Genomic DNA, 24,000 nt, shown 5'->3' with positions numbered 1-24,000 from the left:
AAGATGCCGAAACGCTATGACGTTGGAACCGGGGCCCACGAGTATACAGCCACAGCACGTGATCGGTACCGCCAGGTCTACTTTGAAGCATTCGATTTGGTGATCGCGTGTATCAAGGACAGATTCGATCAGCCAGGCTACAAAACCTACAGATCCCTCCAAGACCTTCTTGTGTGCTGCGCCCGTGTTGGTTACTACGCCACTCATCTGCGGAGCGTGATGGACTTCTACAGGGACGACTTCAACGAGCAGGCGCTCACCACTCAGCTGGAGACGTACCAGGTCGCCGTACGGGACAAGAAGGTCAAGACCATCACGGACATTGTCACGTTCTTCCGCGACTTGCCTCCTGAGTCTCGCCTCTTTTTCTCGGAGGTGATGCGCGTCCTCCGCCACGTCCTGGTAATGCCCACCCCTAACGCCACCAGCGAGAGGTACTTCTCCGGCCTGAGACGCCTGAAGACGTACCTCCGGACGTCTATAACACAGGAGAGACCCCCCCACCTCATGACGCTCCACGTGCACAGGTGTGCTACCGACGCAATGGACTTGTTAGATGTTGCCAATGAGTTCGTCAGTGTGAATGAATCACGGTTAACTATCTTCGGGAAGTTTTCATAGAATGTGACACTTGGCATTAACATTACGCGAACAGTGCATGATAAATTGTGGCTTAAAAATGAATTATCCGTAATTTTTGTTTATCTAACTTAATTTAATAATATTTATTCATCCTGGTTCAGTATTTTAATAGTGCTCGAAATGTGGATACATTATTTACTAATCATGTCATATTGTATTGGTTGTTGTGTATTTTCATGTGGTTATTTATACACTCTCCCATTTTCAGGTGTTAAATATGTCCATCAGTAATAAAATATATCCATTGTGAATGTAATGTTAATGTTTTTATTTCTCATATCACTTGTTAAACTCCGTCATTAAAATACATAAACATTTACTTAATTTTATGTTGTAATTAGAGTTTTTGGAAAGAAAATAATTACATTTATATCAACATGAAAGTTCCCCCAAAACGCACCATATTAATTGTAATTGTATTTTTTTTTTCGGAAGCACGGGAGAGAACAAACGAACCTCTTTATGTTCCCAGTACAGAAACTGGACCCCCCCCCCCCCCAATGTTGGGAGGTTATCTACGCCCCTGCGTGAGCTTACACGGACGTAAAACAAAAAGCAAAGCAAAAAACAGTTGGAGCCTCAAAACTTAAAGTGATCCATGTAGTGATGGTGTTGAAAACCAATATACAGCAGCACTTCCCTTTATAATTGTTTATATGCAAACGAACAGATCGAAATTATCATTAAGACAATAATGTAAATAGTACATACATGGGAAGTTGTAAAATCCGCCACCGCATTGTATTCGTAGTATGGATTGTGAAATTAAAGGCATAATCCTTTTGATTTGGCTGCCTTCCGATGCTTGAAATTTCAAATACGAAGAAACAGGAGAGACTTTTTTGTTACCATCCAATATTTGTATTTTTAGGCAAACTAAATATTGCTTATGTTGCTTTACAGGACAATATACAAAACAAATATACGCACAATTTGCGGAAAAAGATAAACGATAATAAGATAATTTGACACATGTATTACATTCGCAAAAACTATATCACCTGCTTTGTGGCATTTAGATTTTAATTAAGATAGAATTCGGACATAAATGCGACATTTGTTTTGCATCGATAGTAATGTGAACTTTCTATTAACAATACAATGTCGTTTTGTTAATTGCATCATTGGCAAAATACGTTTGCAGTGATGTAGTAACGGTCAATTATACCCGGATATACATATGAGATCGTATAGTGTTTAAGTTGTTGTACATATCGGTCGCTGGTTATAAGTAGAATAAGGTAAATGAGACAATTGTATGATACGTTATGTTTTGATCTTCGTTAAATGTCTTTGATAAAAATAAAACAAATGTAAAGAATTGTGTTTATCGACATCCTTTTAAAAAGCTGACTTATTGTTTTTTTGTAGAACAAAATATTCTATTCATACGCCTGAACATAGAAATAGATGTATGATAACTCTTAATACTTAATATAGGAATTTCAAGAAAAGGGCGAAAACAATGTCTGGTCGCCAGTATCGGGGACGTCAGAACAAACCAAGTTTTGTATTTGCAATATTGATTTTATTTATATCAAGAATACATTTAATTTGGTGGATTCTGTCTGTATATGTATATAACTCCTTTGATCAAACATTCGTATGAAATCAATATTTTACCTTGGTTAATGCTTTTGTATAAAGTGTAATCTTTATAACAATACATCAATAATCCATGAACATTGTTATTTATATTTGAATCACTATAATGAGGTCTATATATGTTATGCCATTACTCTGTATATGCCGTGAGAATGTTCAGAATGTTGTATAGCAATAATGTTATTTATTTATATCAATGTTAAATACCGAACGAATATGACAATGGTGTGCTCTTCCTATTAAGGTCTTTTTTCTGCAGATAATACACTATTGAATGACCAACCAATGCAACTGGAAAGAGCACACCAATTGTAATATGCAGGATTCATAGACCATAACGTTTTAGCGCTCAAAATGCTAATTATTCGAAAGATTGAGTGGGCTAATGAACACATCGAAGCGTCCAAATAATGAAACGAAACTCAATGCGTTACCATTTAGCATGCGTAATCATGAAATTGGCTTCCATTAGAATTCCCAAAGGAATGAGTTTTTCTGTATGTCTTAACTACCATATGTAAATGACTGACTTACATTTGGATATATGTTTGATTTCTTTAAAATTGTTTTTGTCACTATATAACGAAATGATCGGCATAGCGCGACTTTTAATTATGAGGTTGTCCTTGAGGTCTTATACGCAAATATTGACATTAAAAAGTGATTTCAAATATAAACGCCGAGCCCTTCAAATCGTGTTCTTCTGTGGAATCATTTTTTCAATTTTAATGTACATGTACTTATATATCTTATGTACATTAAGATGTACTATATCTGCAATTATTGCAGACACGTTTATTTTGTTTTAATATTGCTAGAAATACCGCTTGAAATAATACCATGAATATAACTTCACACAGTATTCCCAGTATATCGATATAATGGGTGAAGAATGGTTTATATAAAATTTCCTTCAGTGTTTCTTACAATACGAACGTTTTGAGTATCAGAAATGCAGTGCCAGTAAGGCACTGACTTAAATCAAATCAATTAAACAATTAGCATATCACTGCATGCGAGTGCCTAATTATCTACTCGATTAGCTAAGTAATAAGAATATTTATGAATTCAATTGTTTTAAATCCAAGCATCAGACACATAAAACAAAGAACTATAAAAAAAATTATTTTAAACCAAGTACATTCGAAATGAAATAGAATACAGGTGTTTTTATCAATTAGAAAACACACAATAAAATGTTACCAAATGAGATCTACAATGATCAGTGAAAAAGAGCACTGACATACAAAAGTGATGCACAATGTTTCTGCTTAAAACAAAATAGTTTTTGATGACGACCTTGATTTTCTGAAGTGTGTCGGTACATGCAAAACTGGTCATTAAAATATTCCAAACTGTTAAATTCTTTCCTTTAACATTGAGAAGATTGAAACACCCTGTGTGTTTAATTCTGTGTCGTGTCCAGTGTCTAGACAGACATGGGAGTAGTCAATAAAGCTAGGGGAAATCGTGTGGTTATGTGAATGTGACTTGTAAATGTGACATAACATGGTGTTTTAGAGTATTCTGTTAAGTGGTAACCATATGATTAATTCAAAGTGTTGCTGGACCAACATGAGTTTGAGAAATTAATCCGATCAATGTGTTTTGAGTTACCTGCAGTTATTATGTGAATTATGAAGAACCGGTATACCAAAACGAACATGCATAGTCGAAAAGGCAGAGTATCATTACAAATAAACATTTTGAGATACTCTCCTTGACTTTGATGTTGGGTCTTGTTAATTCATAACTGGGCTAACGGACAAGTGTTGATCTATGGTAACTCTAAGATAGTTGACCAAACAAGGAGATGCAATTGATGTATTATTACAAGCTTTGATGACAGTGTGTTTTGATCTACGCTGTGAGAAATCTTCAGACCATTCTTTACTCCAAGGGTCATTGCCTGAAACCAATATGGCTGCATCTACATTGATGCATAAAGAAACTGATTCCACTTCATAGTAATGTGGTTTCCAAACTTTCCATTTAATTTATTTAAATATTTATTTTAACAAGTATGTGTGTACAAACATTTATAAATCTCAATAAGTGGTTGATATAATTTAGAGTTATATGCTCACCTTTATTTTAGCATCTTACAATACACGTTTAATATACATGTGTTTATACCATGATCGGAGTAGTAACTTTTCATATGAGTTTAAATATTATTTATCATCTTATATTCATTATGGGAACATTTACATGGGGAAGACGATATATTTTTAAAAGACCCTCGGGTACGCTTTCAAACCTCACAATCGGACGTTGATTGATAAATAACAGTGTCTAAAATCACAGGTGTGTCTCATGCATGTATTGTATGAGCGTATATAATATTTATAACACAATTAATCATTTATAAATATTTTAAGTAGAAGCTACCACATACAATACGGAAATTGTTGTCATTACTAAGGTATCAAAGCAAGTGTCGAATACATTGTATATCGCATACATCGTATTTGTAAAACTATCATGAAGAAAATCTTAACCTGTTTACGTATAGTAATTTCCTCAGGTGAATATTGTTGTGAATAAGTGATTCTTAAACGTTTTCTCAGAGATCGCTTGAGTCGAGAGCACGTTTCTGTTTAAATTCGAAGACGCGTTCACAAAAGCTAAGGTCGAGGTATTTATAATATGAAATACGTTTTCTGATGGTTCATTTGTAAATATTAGGAAATGTGGACATGCGGAATTAGAAACAATTCCAACTGTGTTTATAATGGAACTGTCTGAAGTGCTGAACTTGTTGAAATGCTTTTAATTGCATAGCTTCTTACTGACACCGATGTGGGTCGGTAACACAATATAAATAAATACCGAAAAATATTTTGCATCACACAGTGTTGGGTCAAAACAATCAGTATTTAATTGTGCATTCTGTTTCCATCTCGTTTATATTTCTAAAATAGGCAAACATGAACCAAATGTTGTGATTTACATAAATTCATGTGTTTATTTTATTCATGTATTTAATGGCGTCTTAAAGCATAGCTTAAATTTGATGCACGTAATAATAATTAATCAATACTGCATCAAGACTGCATCAATACCACCCTTCCGTTATCTCACATACATATATAATGCGATTAATGCTACCTCACAGTTGATGTAAATTAGATTAAAGTGCGTAATGCGCACACCGTTTCTTTTTGTAAAAACTTAAAGAAAGTTGTACAAACGTTATTGTTTGTAATTAGAAAATAATTGCTGTTTAACTATTGTTTTATTTACAAAACAAAATATAAGTTAAGCAATAAACTCGTTTTCCCAGCTAGAACTTGAGCAATGAATTAATGTATGACAAAAAATGCCCCATTTACGCATTTAGGAAAAATAAAACCCCAGAAACATTTCCCATAGAGGATTAATTACTACCATTATTTCATATTTTGTTAATTACTTAAGGCACGTTATGGAATGCTTGTAAAACATAGGACAATAATACCAGAGTCTATCTGAGAATTTGATTCCGTTTCTTCTATTAAAGACAGTGGATTAGACCATATGAACTACCGGTGGATTCGACCATATGAACCTACCGGTGGATTAGACCATATGAACCTACCGGTGGATTAGACTATATGAACCTACCGGAAAATCAGTATAAGAAATGTTAGTTTGTGGTTCGTACCATTTCCTTAGAATAGGTTCTATCGTCCCAATTATTGAACGTGCTAATAAACACATATAATGACAATGTTAATATAATATACATACGAAATCAATGGCAATGACACTCATAAAATTAACAACCGTATGAATTCCCAAAAGAGTGACTTCGTCTACATTTTTAATTGCAAATTACAATATGTTCGTGATAGCTTAACATACTTACGTGTGGTTGACCCATGGAGATTTTCATCTCAAACTTTGAATTGTCGTTTTAAGGCGTATTTGAATAAACCGATTGCACTTTAAAACAAAACCCAAAGTTCGAAAAATAAATTTTGCGAATGCGATTCCGTTTTGACAGATAAAATTGATGAATAGTGAAAAGTCAAAAACATTTTTGGAGAAAAAATAATCGTCACAGTCTCAAAGTACTAGCATATACAAACCAAAACAAAACAAACGACTACTCATCGCCAAACATAAACATAATGACCACTGTGGTCAACACCGTGAAACAGTCGATGCAAAGGAAATACCAAACAATCGGACTTCAAGGCAAGGCCCGGTCAAAATGTCAAACTTTGCAGGAGTTCGTTCACCGTTTCACGTCACTCTTTCTGACAATAATTAATACATTCGGAGCATTTCATTGTATTGTATTGACAAATATAAAACTGCAAATTCGGTAATATCATTGCTAGTAATTATTAAACAGTTTTATCGAAATAACTTCTTTTAAGGGTCAGATGAACAGACATATTTTTGGTGGGTGTTAAGTGGACGTTAATAATCATGGCAATATTCGATACTGAATGTCTGATATTGCTTATAGTGGCTGACACCGAACAAACTAAATGTTCTGTCATCTATTTGCATCGTGTGTCATATTTGAAGCAGACGACATACAAAATTGTATTGAAACTATGTAGTTGTTTGCAATGTATTAATTGCGATTTTAAGAAACTTAGTTGATACGTGGTATATATAGAAAAACAAAACTATGCTGAGTAGTGCGCAATTGTATGTACGGTTATAGTTCAGTTCACTTAAAGGTTCAGTTCAATATATAAGTATCATTGGGTGATGGTGAACGCGCGGAAAAGCAAAACAAACAAATTAAGTATGGTGATCTTATTTGTAACTTTGTATTTGTTTGGGGAATACGAATAGCGATTATGATGTAAACTATGAAACATGTATCAGGCTTACCAAAAGAAACATATCAGTTATACGGTATTTAGATCTACATTTAGATAGAGACCATAGAAACAATTTAGCACCCACGTTATGTTTACCGTACATAAAGATGTTGAATCAGATAGCGATAGACAAATAGATCTTCATCTTTCAAGTGCTTATAGACGAATAGATCTTCATCTTTCAAGTGCTTATAGACGAATAGATCTTTATCTTTCAAGTGCTTATTGACGAATAGATCTTCATCTTTCAAGTGCTTATTTGTCTTAAGCTAGCTTGCACTGATATGAAACAGATATCGAAAATAGTGTGTAAGAGCTGATAATGTGTATGAGCTGATAATGTGTAAGCGCTGATAATGTGTAAGAGCTGATTAATGTGTAAGAGCTGATTAATTAAATTATTTACTTAAAGTGTTCCATATAAGCATGGTGTTGAAAAGCAAAATACAGCAGCACATGGCTTTTTATTTGTTTATATCCAAATGAACAGATCGAAGATGTTATAAAGACAAGAATGTAGATCGTTCAGTCGTTGTGAGTTCTGAAATCCGCCATAATATTCTCATCCTAGAAGCATTTTATAATCAACTATGAAAATAGATGTTCAATCGTTTTTTGCTTTGACAGTCGCCCGATGATTGGAATTAAGAAATAATGAAACATTAAAAACATGATCAAGAGATATTTATGTTACCATTCGCTATTCGTTTATTTTAGGCAAACCACTAAGTGCTTTCATCATACAGGACATTAGACAAAACAACCCACATTACAAATGGAATCACATACAATTAATAGTCATTAAACAATTCAAGCATAAAATGCACATCTCGTAAGGATCAGGTTGCAAAACATAATTAAATTTATTGCGCATTATGAATAATGTGTTATATGCTGGTTTGCGAATAGACCATCATCGCATGCCCATAAAACAAGCTCAAACAAAGTTTGACTGATAACAGTCAATTATAATAAACAATTATAACGGACTGTCTCCCTCATCGTAAGCTAATTGTATATACTGATGTTGAAAAAGATTTTACTTAAATATAAAGAATGAACCGCTAACTTTATTTATTAACTTGCCATTAAGCTAAACAAAAAGTGCTAAAGGATCTTGTCAATTAATTGGGAAAAGATGATAAACTTTACAATCAGTAAATGATTTTAAATTAAACACAATTCAGACTTATACAACATTCTTATTGCAACGGTAGCAATACGAACTAATGTTTGACGATACTATGCCATTTTATAGATTTAATTGTTTAACATTACGCTAGGAAAAAGCCATGCAATTAAAAAAGTACGAATACCCCGTTAAAAAATGAAATACTAGAATATACATACATACGATACAATAATATTTTAGTCTTGGTATATATATAAGACGTTAGGTGATTAAGGAAATAAAATATAACAAATAAAGTAAGTTAATTACATAATGTCAATTACATTCATCAAAAGACCTTTTGAAAAAAAAAATACATGAGTAGGTTCCGTTCATGGATACCAATTCGTCAAATGTCTTTTTTTTTGCTTTTTGTTTTCAAAAGTGTTCAACCGTTAGCGCCTTAATATTACAACATGTTTAACACGTTGCAAAAATTACAACCAGAAATACAGATGGTTTCTCAATAATCACAACACTGTCAGATAATAGACCAATGATGTGTATTTTTATGAGACGATCATCTACATGAGAGTGGTGCATCTCTAGATCCCACTACTAGATCTCACTACTAGATCTCACTACTAGATCTCACTACTAGATCTCACCTCTACTTTCAACAAGTGTTGAAGTTGGTGACTGCCATACAGACAAAAGAACAAATGCGACTTAGTATCTTGCAGAAATGTTGTTTTACGGAATGCCTGTTTGCCTGTCTGTCCGTTCGTCCAACTTAATTTTCGGACTATACAGCGTTCCTGGTGGTTATACGTTTGTCCAATATTGCGCCCGTCATATTTTACAAATTGCATTCATTTATGTCCTTTGTGCTTGTCCATTTGGTACAACAGTACGATTAAACAAGATTCTTATCATTTGACATACTTGTCCTTTCCTTTAAAATTAAGTTAGGCTACGCAGTGGCAAATTGTAGCTCAACACCTTAAAGCCATTTAGGCGAACAACTTTAGACATTTATGAATTTAATATAGCAAGTACCATGTTTATCAAACATTGAAATACTCTTTAGACATAACTTGTTTTAATAAACCCTAAGTGCATAGTCTTATCCTTGAATGTGCATAAATTACTTTAACCGAAATGAACGGCCGATAGCTTCTCTAGGCATTTACGTTTTGAGCAATTTCACCAGACATTTTTATACAGACTTATTGAAATGATTGCATTTTATTTCAGTAACGTGTGTTTACGCCGACGTTAACGAATACCGTCTGGTGCGTGACCTGTTGCGCAGCTACGATAAACGTATTCGACCATCGTTGAACGCTAGCATGGCCCTCAACGTGACTTTCGGATTCTCACTTTCACAAATAATTGACGTGGTAGGTTGTTTGTTCATTTTGTTTATTCCGCCGTTTTAAACAATTGTGTAGTCATGTCAAGGTAGACTGGCAAACCAAACACAGGTTTATAGACACACTTTACCAAGTTCTGAGCGATGATAAATATAAACGTTACTGAAAACTGTCCTACTTGAGTCAGAGATTGGGGATATCTGTCGAAGAAGAAAAAATCCACCACAATTTATATGGCCGGCCGGGTTGGGGCAACTTCTGACTGTAATCAAGCAATAACATTGTTTGTCCATCGTCATGACATATATATTGTCCATGTTTAGGTATAAATATCAAATGTTTTTGTACTGGTAAATGAGATGAGTAATACACTACTTAACCGAATACATAATTTTTTAAACGAAAACATTATTCGTTATATTGTGGATTACAGAACTAAAGAGGTAAGATGTTATTCACTTACATTGTCCAATTACAATACATGTAATTAGTTATTCAGATTGATAGTGCGCACAAAACGTTTTACTCAATGTGAGTCGATTTACATTAATATCGTTTACGGTGAACACGCAAAATTTAGAAGACATTAGACTAATACAAATCCCATTCCCATTATTACCGATGTTGTGTAACTACTCAAGCGACGTTATCAAAAGTATCAATGAAACATGTTTATAAACAAACATAAAAATTGAATAACGAACAAATAAAACCTTTCGCATTATGCAGCATACAAAGTATTTTCTATACACGGCAAACATGTATAAAATAAGCTCCTGATATATCATTAGATGTTTGTGTGGTCTCCACTTTCGGTCATTAAATCTGGGGAGTGTTGGCCACATTTCTGGGAATTTCAAGGCAAAACATTTCGAACGGAAACAAGATTTCTTTCTTTATTTATTTTATATACACGGTCATTTTCCAGCTGTGATATTTACGTCATAAAATGTCGCTTTTGTGAACCTTTTCAGTTACACTGTCTCTTCATCATCGCAAGTAAATTTCTATATTTTCATGAATATCATAGAATACTATGTTCGTATGAGAGCACTGAATTGTATTGCTAAACATTTATATTACCATGCAACGAGGACACCAGTCATATTTAAAATACAGGAACAAATGTCGATATATTTCGTCACTTGCCTTCATTTTCTTCTATTATTGCCGGATTGGTTTGTCTTTAAGTCGGTGCAAATGAAATTGCGTACATGTCAATTTTTTAAACTACGGGAAAAATCCATAATCATGAACGTTTCTTTATGTAACTTGGTCACCGATTCATCTGGAGACAACGCTCATAATATTGATATTTGAGTCGCATTAAACGGGTATTTTCACAGATTTTTGCATGTATTGAAGTTTATCATTAAAGGGGCCTTTTCACGTTTTGGTAAATTAACAAAATTGGAAAAGTTGTTTCAGATTCGCAAATTTTCGTTTTAGTTGTGATATTTGTGAGGAAACAGTAATACTGAACATTTACCATTGTCTAATTGCCATATTATGCATATTTTGACGATTTAAAAACTTGATAATTGTAAAGCATTGCAACGCGAAACGAATGAATAATTTGGAGAGTTCTGTTGTTGTCGTTAAATTTTGTGAAACTACGAAGATTGCTTATGTAGCCGGGGTTTGAGTTTATAACGCAACCTGGATTTTACGTTCCAAGCTTTTAATACTATAAAGTATAAATGATGAAAATGATGGCCTGAAACATGAATAAAAATCATGTTATAATTAACAAATGACAATTATAATAACAATTTAAATAATTCATTGTAATACATAATAATATGCAATACAATACAATTACAATTCAAGAAAATACAATTATATAAACATAGAATAATGCACTCACCAGTGACCTCAAGACTTATTGTAGAAAGTGGCAATTGGAAAAAGCCTACTACCTCTCACAAGGTTTTACAAACAAGTGACCAAATGTTGAGTTATGATTTAAAATTATATAGATGACTATGAAATCATCTCACAATAAAGAGAAAATACAGCATGCACTGTTAGTAATTAAACTCACTCATACATCACAAAGTATCCCTCACACTGAACTTCTCTCAGTCTTGATTGGGTTAGTATTGTTAAAAGGATTAGTGTCAGAGTAAATACCCTGTTACACTTATATAAAGTATAAAATTCGTCTCTTATTCATACTTGTCAGGATGGCCGAGCGGTCTAATTTATTTTTACTCCAGGACTCCGGGGATCACTGGTTCGAGCCCTGCTGAGGGCTACTTTTTCCTTTTTTAATTTTATTCTTTATTTTTTACTGGAGCTTTTTAGATCCAATGTTTACATTTATCAATACAATGCATTAAATGATAAACTTCAAAACATGCCAAAATCTGTGAAAAGGCCCCTTTAAATGCTATATATTGATACATGTGAGCATTGGATCTAAAAATGTCCAAATAACAAGAATAACATTAAAGAAAGAAAAACAGTAACCCTCAACTTGGCTCGAACCTCTGACCCCTGGAGTAAAAGTCGATCGCTAAGACCACTCGGCCCTCCGTGCTCATACTTTATATAAGCAATCCTTGTAGTATCACAAAATATAACGACAACAACAGAACTCTCAAAATTATGCAATCGTTTCGCGTTGCAACGCTTTATAATTTTCAGGTTTTTAAATCGTCAAAAATGCATATAATAGATATTTTAGAGCATGGTAAATGTTCAGTATTACTGTTTCCCCACGAATATCATACCTACAACAAAAATTTCCGAATTTGAAACATTTTTTTTGTCAATTTTGTCAATGTACCAAAACGTGAAAATGCCAATTTTATGGAGCCTATAGTGTTTCATCTTATTCGCGTCTGTAAATATGTAAACCTATCCCATAATTGAGTTGTCGGTGACAGATGTGGAAATACACCATTGGGAACAATCAACTTACGTTTCGGGTTTTTCAGTATAATTATATATGTTACCCAAGGAACATTGTGTGATGTACTTATTATTTAGTGCTTGAATTGTGTTAATAAACCGATAAATTAAAAATTCGAGTATTGGAAGCGCACTTCATAGATGTATATGTACTATTTTTCTATTACAGCGAATCTTGCTTTTACGTTTTAAACGATACTTTTAAGCAATTGATTTACGTGCGACTGCAATGATATAGATGAACTAATATAACTAACAATAATCACGACTAAAGTAAATTTTAAAACAAAGAAACCGATTTCATTTAATATTCACTTCCTTAAAGACAATCGTCGACAGGTATGATTTTGAAGATATACACGGTTAAATGACATCAGCACATTATGAAATTAGTAATTGAAAACATTCCGATTGCTTGAATTAATGAAATGTATTTGACAAAAAGCGTTTGAAGAAAGTTGTGCATATCAAAATTAACCATTTCCCACTTAGAAGCAAAGTGAAAATGACTATGTGCAAACAGCATAAAACCAGAACAGCCTGCGAGTAACTCACAGTCTGTTCAGTTTTTATGCTGTTTGCTGCTCATCAGTATCTAAGGGTTGGAAATGAAGCTTTAAATCTTGAATCTAGTTAGATGGTCTTTAATTAAATGCATATTAAATACGTTTCTTAGTGGTAAAGGGTTGAATACGTTTCTGAATGGTAAAGGGTTAAATACGTTTCTAAGTGGTAACGGGTTAAAAACGTATCTAAGTGGTAACTGGTTAATTACGTTTCTAAGTGGTAAAGGGTTAAATACGTGTCTAAGTGGTAAAGGGTTAAATACGTTTCTAAGTGGTAAAGGATTAAATACGTTTCTAAGTGGTATTGGGTTAAATACGTATCTTAGTGGTAACGGGTTAAATACGTATCTAAGTGGTAACGGGTTAAATACGTATCTAAGTGGTAAAGGATTAAATATGTATCTAAGTGGTTACGGGTTAAATACGTATCTAAGTGGTAACGGGTTAAATACTATCTAAGTGGTAAAGGGTTAAATACGTATCTAAGTGGTAAAGGGTTGAATAAGTTTCTAAGTGGTAAAGTGTTAAGGTATGTTCTGTGCCTGTTTCAGGATGAGAAGAACCAGATCATCACAACGAATTGCTGGTTAAACCAGGTATGTAAGTGATTCGTGTCGTTTTTACATACCGGTTTTTGTTTCTTGGCATATTGTATTCGTGTTGTACCAATAGCAGATGGCAATATTACATAAACGAACAATTGATAAGATTTTTCATAAAAAAACGCTATTTCTGTACTCGTTCGATTTCCACTGGACGAAATATAACGAAACTAATTTTTGGCACCTCAAGTATTTTGTCTCAAAAAAATAAAAATATATCATCGCTACTAGATAAAACATGTGCCTAAAACGTATTAGTATACTTGCAGTTTCTTATTACTTGCATCTTTTAATATAATAAAGCACATAAAACAAAGTGCGTTTTGGCGACATCTGAGCAAATAGATTTATTATATCGCACCCATGCACGACTATATCTGTCTATAGCTGTGTCAATAAACAACATCAGTGGTACCTACTTCATCGGAAATCTTGGAATCTGGCATACCGTTGTGTATATATGATGCAGAACAACACGTGATGAGTATGGCATCATTAGTGCGAGCAGCTACTATCTCGGTGAGCTGTTAAGACGGTCCGCTAACTAATAAAGCCTTGTTCTGAGAAAACTGGGCTTAATGCATGTGTGTTAAGTTTCATCCCAAATTAGCCTGAGCAGTTCGCACAGGCTAATCAGGGACGATACTTTCCGCCTAAACTTGATTTTCGGTAAGGAGGGACTTCCTTGAAACTAAAAATACCATAAAAGCGGAAAGTGTCGTCCCTGATTAGCCTATGCGGACTGCACAGGCAAATCTGGGATGACACTTTACGCACATGCATTAAGCCCAGTTTTATCAGAACGCGGCTCAATAGATACGTAAATAATCATGTGAACATACAACTGCAACGTCTAACATATCTTAAAATTACAGTAGAATTTTGCTCTTCCGATGCAGTTCACTTAGAAGTTTCATTTATATTTTCTACGCACGAATATTGGTTTCGAATGCTCCGTTTCATTGTTTGAAAATTTCTGCAAATATATTGAAATTCTTAAAACGATAATCTTTGCGAAGCATCGTTTCTAACAGACATTTTTCGGTAACAGTACAAAACAACGCATTGGAATTGTTCAACTCATAACAAATTGTTTTTTATCAATTATATTGTTTCTGTGCACGCGATATCGCACGATGCCTAGATATATTCACTGCATTCGTACCAAGCGGACAGTAAAGTGTATATTCCATTTTACTCGTGCTCTTTCGAACATAAACACGCTAAAGTTTATTTTTCTTACAAATGTTCTGGTGTTCAGTGCAATAAAAGTCATTTCTTTTATAAGATGAAATGCCATTTCAGAGTGTGTTGTATTATTTTCTGTGAAGAGGGTAAAATAAACACGATTGCGTCTATAACCAAATGCACTCTGGCACGCGACGTCTCGTATGGACTAGTCTAATACATTTGTAGTTCTATTTTTTGAGCATTAGTTCTACACTTCATTTCATGCTTAAAGGTCGCTTTACTGTTCAGTAATATACGAATGGGTTGGTAGTGGCGCATCTCAAAAAATGCAGATATTGCGATCAGAAATAAAACTGTATCAATCTTGAAACAAAAATTCACTCGATCAATTTGCGCACATGTAATGCTTTAAGGATACATGAATCGCCGTGCCCCTTCAGTCTGTGACGTGTAACGTTTAAATACTTAGTGTGTTGTTTTTATCATGCTTTATTTTGAAGATTTAACAAATATTGTTTTACACTTCCGCCTCATAACTTCAGTTTAAAAGCATTGCAATCACGCTAATATCAAATATATGTACCATTTCCAACATATCCTCCTTCATATGTTCTTACACTGTCTAATCCCATGAAAATATGTGTCATAAATTAAAAATCCTACACAATAACTACGTTATTATTAAACACATAGCACAAAAGATGCGCATAACAGTTCCTACATAGCTCAGGTGAGCGACCTATACCGTAAGGCCCTCTTGTATGCGAGAAGGTCTTTCGCATATTGGTTTACCCGAAACGGACACACCCGCACGCGCATACACACACTGTCTAATATACATACACAAACACACATAAACATGCACACGGCAATCAGCTTATCATTGTTAAGAGAGACCTACACGAAACATCCGAAAATATTTACTCTACGTGCGTGCCGGTAATGGAATTTGCCATTTATATTCTAGATAAATGGCTGTATATATTAGTACAAAATCATGCTCTCAAAACCATGAATATCAGCGTTAAGTGTTCAGACGCACGCACCTTTGATTGTTTATGTTCACAAAGAGTGAAAATGTAAGTGCTATAGATATTGTGCTTGTCTTGTTTTTCCATCATCCACATCTACCATGGTATAACTCGCCAACTTAATCCTGATAAAAAGGTAATAATGTAAACATTAATTACTCACTTTAAATTGATATCCATATTCATGCTTGTTATTTGTAGAATAATACCAAATGTGTATGTATGCGTAATATTTTGTAATGTATTGAACCAACTACATGTAAGAAAATAAACCATTTCACGTAAACGTTTTTCATAGTGCATTCACACAAGTATCAAGTACCGGTATATGTTGGCGAGATAATAATGTATGATGGAGATTTAGTCACTGAGTTGAATGTCAGACAGACATAAAGACGGACGGAAACAGGAACAAAAAAATCGGGAATCGTTCAAATCATCAACAGGACACAATGGGTAAAAGTGAAAGTCAAACTGCATAATTTTTTGTGTTTTATCAAGTGTTTATTTGGACTTTTTTGTATTGAACGTTAGTATTTTTATAATCTTACTAACATGTATTTGTAATCATATTCAACTCCAAAAGAGCCATTAACATTTTATTTTTTCCTGACGAAAAAAAGACGTTTAGAACGTCGTTCTGGTTATATTATTTTAAATACAATTTATTTCTCTAACCATAGACTTCCTACTTAGATTTAGTTATCAACCCACGTAGGCCGACCCATTGGTCTGAATTGATAAAGATTGATGAAAAGTTGGTGTTAATTAGCCTCTCGCCGTGCAACGGCTCTCGCATACGTCGTCCAATCAATCCCGTCAATGAGTGATGCCTGAACGCGCCTATTATCATCGTGTATTGAATCACGCTTTGGCGGTTGTTTATTGATATGCACCTAGAATATTTCTGCAGCTTATAATTATAAGTACTGCTTGTAACACGTTAGTGTTATATTTATTTCAAAGTTTCTTTTTTAACGTTTAGGTTGATTAGCAAGTTAAATACTAGGTTTCATTGTCTAAGTTACAATGGTCCAAGTCCCAGCTACTGACCCTTCGGATTGCTGGGAGTTGCACATCGTAACGGCATTTTTAATGTAAACTCGCTGCCATGAATGCAGACGGCACTTTATTTTGGTACCATGAGCCACAAATATGTTTCCTGGCATAAATAAACACACTTCATAAAACTGTCATTTTTGCGCAAATGAAAACAACTGACGTGATATGGTGTGCGTGCACAATAATTAAATTAATCCAAGTTTCAAACACAGTGACTGTTCCAGAAGATGTCTATATGTATGCAATCGAAACGTCGAATATTCCTCATTTGAAATTTTGTAAATATATCAATTTATTTTACCCAACTATATAACACAAAAGATCAAAGCGCTGAAAACACTGAAGTTGTTCGCTATTGCATAATATTAGAAGCAACTCAGTTTTCAAACTTATTTGATAGCTTTTTATATCCCAAGTTTGAAATGAACACAACCCATTCAAATTTTAAAGAGTGTGTCTTAAAGCACAGGTCGAGATGTGTGTGACTGTTTATCCCCATATTTATGTAATAGAGATAACTTAGACAATATAATAACAATACAATATGTCTTTTTTTACAATTGGTTGCTGCACTGGCAACCATCTTTAGAATTTTGGTTGTCTTGCTATAGAATAACAAGCTTATAATCATGAACATTTTGTGATACGTATATCTAATACTTTTTGCCTTTTCCTTTCAGCTGTACCTATGTTCACACAAAAACTAAAAGAATTGAAGAAGAACTATGTTTTAAAGCGCACTTTAATCGACTTTTATTTTTTGCAATTATTTATTTCATATGTGTTGAACTAGCAAACCAACATTATGACGATCGATTAATATAATACTATCATAAAATTATCATGTCATAAAATCATTGTCATAAAATTATGTAAGTATTGGATCAAATATCTAGAATTGCCAAACCACGTTCATATCTGTTTATAATTTATAAACTTTGTATGCCTCGTCTGAATCAATCTTTATCGAACTGTCACAAAATCTTGTCGAACACTACACAGGCTTATCTGGGAAGTAACTTAACGTCAATACATTAAGCAAGGTTTTCATCGAGCGAGACTCATATTTGACTTTTGTGTGATTGCAGATGTGGATAGACTACGGACTGCGCTGGAAGCCAGACAAATACGGAGGACTAAAAGTCATACGCATTCCCCACGACTCAGTCTGGAAACCGGATATCCTTCTGTATAACAAGTAGGCTTGCCTGAAAATAGTATTAATGCAAAAATTTGAAGCCCCGTGTGTTTCTTATTCTGAAACATTCACACAATCGCAATCCAAGCTTTATTGAGAAACAACTTATGTTGGTCACTGATTAAAACCTGCATATCTGTAATATCTAGTATATTAGTTGTCAAGATGGGAAATACGTTTAATAAATTGGCTTATATATTTTAAATCAAAATATGATTCTTAAGTGTTTTAGGTCCGGAGACTAGTTTCAAGATTAATTAACATATATTTAGTGCACATACAATGTGATGTCAGGCAAAACCATTTTCACCCTTTCAGCGCTGACGTCTCCACCTCTCATTTCTCCTGGATCAGTTCCAACGTCATTGTTACGTCAGACGGTAACGTCACATGGCTCTCGATGGCAATATTCAAAAGCTCGTGCGCGATTAACGTTCGCTACTTCCCTTTCGACGTTCAGAATTGCTCCATGCAGTTTGCCTCTTGGACATATGACGGGTTTCAGGTCAACTTACTGATAACCACAAACGAGGGGGACATATCCAACTACATTGCCAACAGTGAATGGGACTTAATGAAACTCTACGTTGAGCGAAACATCGTTTACTATTCCTGTTGCGTTGAACCCTACCCAGACGTTACGTTTTATATCTATATCAAACGTCGGCCTCTTTTTTACATATTTAACATGTTTTTACCGTGTATACTGATAACACTGGTCGCGTTGCTAGGGTTTTATATCCCTAGCGATAGCGGTGAGAAGGTCACTATGGGAATAACGACGTTGTTGTCAATGACAGTGTTTATGATGTTAGTCGCAGAGAACATGCCTCCTACATCAAATGTGCTGCCACTTATAGGTACGCTATGGATATTCTTGAAAAATTACTCACCTTCTAACGATAAATAATGTGCGCATAAGAATCAAAGCAATGTGTTTTGTCATTTCATTCGATAACTTTTGCATTGCTCAGCACTTATTTTTGTAATTTTTGATCATCATCATCATCATCATCAGCAGCAGCAGCATCATCATCATCATCACCACCATCACCATCATTATATATTTTTATTGAGATTGTCACCATACACACAACAGAGACATTTTCTTTCTGTGTGGTGATCATATTTCTCTTGAGTCAGTATTAGCATCAGAATGATTGATATCATCTTCGCCTTCGTTGTGTCCGTCACTATCAGTGTCGTCGTCTAATTCATCAAATGTACTGTAATGTATATTTGTTTGAAATCAACCACATATACCGATACATCTATTCAAGATGCAAATAACAAAGAAAGACGATTGAAGTAAGTGCATTAATATAAAAGTATATTTATATCTTTTAATCAATTACACTCATCAATACCGTAATAAAATTCCTTAAAAATGTATCTCTTTACGCAGAAGTTCACACAATACCATTATGTGTGACCTATTTGCAGATTCTTATATTTATGTCTTGCCATTACTATCATCGATACAATTGATATCACTGATCCGCAGTATTCTCTGAATCAAAGAATTAGCCCCACGACGACCGATTTTAAATCATTTTTGCTCTTGCTTTTTGGAAGACTTACCATAATGTCGTATTTCAGGTGTCTACTACGGTATCACCATCTCCATCGTGTCCGCGGCCACCATGATGACGGTGGTCACCCTGAACATACACCACAAAGGGACCTTCCGGCGTCGAGGTGCCCGCAGCCATCAAGGCCGTCTGCTTTGGAATTTTCTCCAAGATATTCTGCATGCCTCTCCATATACCGGACCATCCAGGCGCGCCGAACCACCCACAGTATGAGAGTCAGACGGTAATACGGCGGGGCATGTAAACGTTCGTAATTGTATAGCTTTCCTCGTACAGAATGCTCGTTTTTATTGGCTGCGCCAGGTCACGTGTTGATCTTTTTTGTACTTTCTCGGAACGCATTTGTTCATAAGCACTAAGTAAATCATTCGTTCAAAGTTTAAGTAAAATGGCGCCACGACAAAATATGTCATCATAAAATAGAGGCCAGCTTAATATATGAATATAACTCAATAAAGTTAATTATATGGGCAAGTGTGCGTACTCGATAAGATAAATGTTAGGGATCTTTAGTTGGCTTTTTCCCCTTTTTCAACAATGTTCCAGTCATACCCAAGCGGTCAGTTTTCCTACTTGATCTTTTTTCGGGCAAGCTGGTTTACCGGTACACATATTAATGTCAGTAACTGGCAGCTGCGATAATCAAATCAGAGGTACCGTGAGACTGGCCGTTAACCCTTAAAGCGCTGGGGCCGAATTTTAAAGGCCTTTGCAAACAGTTTGGATCCAGATGAGACGCCACAGAACGTGGCGTCTCATCTGGATCCAAACTGTTTGCTATTCTGATAGTATTCTTTGAAAAAAAATGAAGAAAATGCTTATTTTAGAAATTCAGCAGACGACATTTTAGCAGAAGACAAATTACCCAGCATGCAAAGGGTTAAAATGACCAATTGCATGCAAAATAAGCGTTACGCGTGTGCCAGTTGTATTTCGTGGCTTATTATTTCATAGATAAAATAATTCTCCGTTTTAATTCTTTGTTTTCTCTCGGATCTGAAATAATTTTTAAAATTTTGTAATTAAGTTGTGACAATGCAAATACAAACGTGTACTTTAGGAGGACGAACAATGCTATCTTTATATTAATATGGCTCTGAGTAGTCAGGTAATAAGTACATGACACCTACTTAAAACAAGTATCAGAACGTTCAACTGTATGTTAATATGATATAATATTTTAGTTTAAAGACGAATTTCTCTTCCTTTACTAGGATTTACTTAGTTACAATATTTGCCATCTCTAGAAATGTTTATATTTGCTTTTTTGTTCATCGAAAATTTAGGGTGTCTATAACTATTAGAAATGCAAACGATGGTTAGCTTAAACCAGAGGTTAAAATATTAAAAAAAATCCGTTAATGTTCAAGATTGCCTGGCTCTGATTGCTACACATGATATCTGTGTTCGAAGACGAAATTTCGAATGAAAGCGGAGTTAAGTTAAAGTACACTGGGGGTACGTTAATTATATTTCATAAGCGAATTCATTGTTTTAATTACCGTCATGCTAAAGATCATCCCTCCAGAGGATGGGAAAAGTCAACAGCAATTTATCGATGCATCGTCTCAGAAATTTTGCTTATTTTCTTGGAACATTATTCAGGCCGCTTTGCGCCGATTTTATCCAGAAATACAAACATTAAATCAGACCGAGTTTCAGTAATTGTCGGAAATGTCCCTTATCTTTTTTAGCGTCAAGAATCTGTCCAATTTAAGCTGATCAAATTTTTCATTAGCATAAATCATTAAAAAAATAGATTTGGGTTTAAACGAAAAGTCATAATGGACAGTTTCGGTATGCGCCTTTGTGTCAATTCCAGAACTCCAGTATTTAAGTATGAAATACAAAAATCCAGACCAACAGAAAACAATGGTGAACTTACGAGTTAAGATATGTAGTCAGACTTCGAACAAGCTAATAAATTTACACAATTTCATTCATTATCCCGAGTAGTTAAAACAAAATAAGGCCTTCCACAATGTCGTCTCCTTAGATTTATCAGATGAAAATATAGATGTATAATACATCGAGTTGTACATTATACATTGATATGTTTGGTTCATTGCCTCACTCGTTAACCTTGTTCCAGTTTGAACGCGGATAGCATGTATTGAAATGTCAAAACTCCCATGTATATTTCTTATTTATATGTTTACTACGAATTATTAAAAACATTCTAAAAGTAGAAATGTTTGCGATAACATTTTCAGCTGTTTACTTAACTCAGGCATATTTTTATACACATATTTAAAAGAAATGAAAAGGGTGAATGACAAAAACTGACATAAAAACGAACATTACATTTTTTAAAAGGTCAATTAAAGAGCCGAATGTTACAACTGTTTGCAGCACTAAGTTGGTTTTTCTCAGACAATCAAAATTAAGCTGATTTGTTACATTTCAGTACACACCTTGTGCCGTGTCGGGATCTGATGGTGACTACACCCGGTACAAGATGTCCGGCGAACCGGAAGTGCAGTGTGCCGATACCAGCTCATCACAACGAAGTCAAGCATTCGTGAGTGCATATTGTATTCCGTGTATTAAATAAGTATCATATTAAATGTATCATAGGACGTGCCGGTAGTAAAAAAAGACATAGTTCGCATCTGATACGCAGAAGTTTAACCCATTTATGCCTAGTGGACTCTCCCATCCTTCTAAATTGGATCAATTTATTTCCAAAATTAGAGATGGCTGGTATATGTATTTCTATATTTAGAATATTTCTTACAGAAACTCCTTTAAGCAAATAGCGCATCATGCGGCGTCTCATCTGGGTCTACGCTGTTTGCCATGGCCTTTTTTCTAGACGTTAGGCATAAATGGGTAAAGCTATTTTTGTAAAATAATATGTTCGTTACGGCTGACAATCCTTCAGCGAAATCAGCAAGTACCGGTATACCTTGACTTATCGCTCGCAGTTGCCTAGCCATATTCGCAGAAATGAAGACAGTTTATATGACCTGTTATTAACACGCGTCTGATGTATGTGCCGCAATAGCAGTCTGATGTTTGGCTCACACTATTTGAGTAGTCCAACAGACTGTACATTTAAGTCACATACAAATAGGCAAAAGTAATATCGGACACATAACTGCGTATGTTACGTGGATAATCTGTATATTTCTTGTGTTCCTCATTTTAAGAAAAGCGACGTTTGTTATTTGCGTATATATGGTTTCAAAACTTACTTTGCAGATGATGACACCAATGGGAGAAGGTCATCAGTTTACCTCACGCGTAAGGCCGGATACCAGTCTACCAGCTTATAACGGATTTGGGCCCAAACATCTGGGAACCAGTCAAACATCAAGCGGTAGCCAAGCTCAGTCCAACGCTGTATTCGCGCAATTAGCGGACAAGGGCGTTAACTCGCCAGACAATGTGGAGAAGTTGTTTGTTAAAGTATTAACTCGCGTCAACGCCACGATAGAAATGAATGAAAGGCGTCTAGCGGACCAAGATTCTAAGGAAAGGATTAAATTAGAGTGGGAACATGTGGCAAGGATTATTGACAGAATTCTTCTGACCATTTTTGTCGCAGTAACTTTAACAACCACCTGCGCGGTATTGTTTCAAAGGGAAGATTGAGAGTGGTTATTTAGAAACGGTAATAAGAAAACGATTTTTTTTTCGCTTAAGGATGTAAACGTGAAACCATATATAACGTGGTTACTGCAAGACATACTTTGAGTGGCGGTATATTTCATTTTGGAATTTATGTTTTTTAGAAAATGTTACCGGCTATGCTGAAAGAAGAATGTAGTACATTAGCATTAAACAATATAAGCAGCTTCAAGCTTGTGTGGAAAATGAGAATATCGAAATCGATTATAATGCTAAAATGAACATGTTGTAAATTTTTGTTGTACGGAGCGTGTATTTTTCAAATAAGAATCTGTGTGTCTTTTTACCGAGAGGAGTGGCTTATTTCCCGGAATCATCTAATCCAAATGTACATAACCATAAGATATCACGTTTTTATTTTTGTGGCTGTGCATATATTCATTTATTTTATATTCACGTTAATTTTACAAATATTTAAAAAAATAAAAAATAAATAAACAATGTTGAACACAAAATTCTAACGCTATATCAACTACTGTTCCAGATCGTTGAAACGTATTTGACCCATTTATGCCTAGTGGACTCTCCCATCCTTCTAAATTGGACCAATTTATTTCCAAAATTAAGGATGTCTAGTATATTTGTTTCTATATTTAGAATATCTCTTACATAAATTCCTTTAAGCAAACAGCACAGACCCTGATGAGAC

General features: G+C 34.6%; 1 protein-coding gene across 1 annotated transcript; it reads left to right on the top strand.

Annotated features, from left to right (window-relative positions):
• The first annotated feature begins 3 nt into the window (after window positions 1–3).
• Window positions 4–23,707, top strand: LOC127855965 (neuronal acetylcholine receptor subunit alpha-7-like). The gene is given in 9 exon segments (XM_052391903.1): window positions 4–577; window positions 9,442–9,587; window positions 13,594–13,638; window positions 18,017–18,126; window positions 18,445–18,986; window positions 19,726–19,811; window positions 19,813–19,941; window positions 22,126–22,239; window positions 22,923–23,707. Coding segments are annotated over 9 exon segments (2,139 nt in total). The 3' UTR covers window positions 23,316–23,707.
• The last annotated feature ends 293 nt before the right edge of the window (window positions 23,708–24,000 follow it).

The sequence above is a fragment of the Dreissena polymorpha genome, chromosome 13 (genome assembly GCF_020536995.1).
Source record: "Dreissena polymorpha isolate Duluth1 chromosome 13, UMN_Dpol_1.0, whole genome shotgun sequence".
Taxonomy (NCBI): Eukaryota; Metazoa; Mollusca; class Bivalvia; order Myida; family Dreissenidae; genus Dreissena; species Dreissena polymorpha.
Note: the sequence above shows the minus strand (reverse complement) of the source record. Positions and strands in the feature narration are given on the sequence as shown.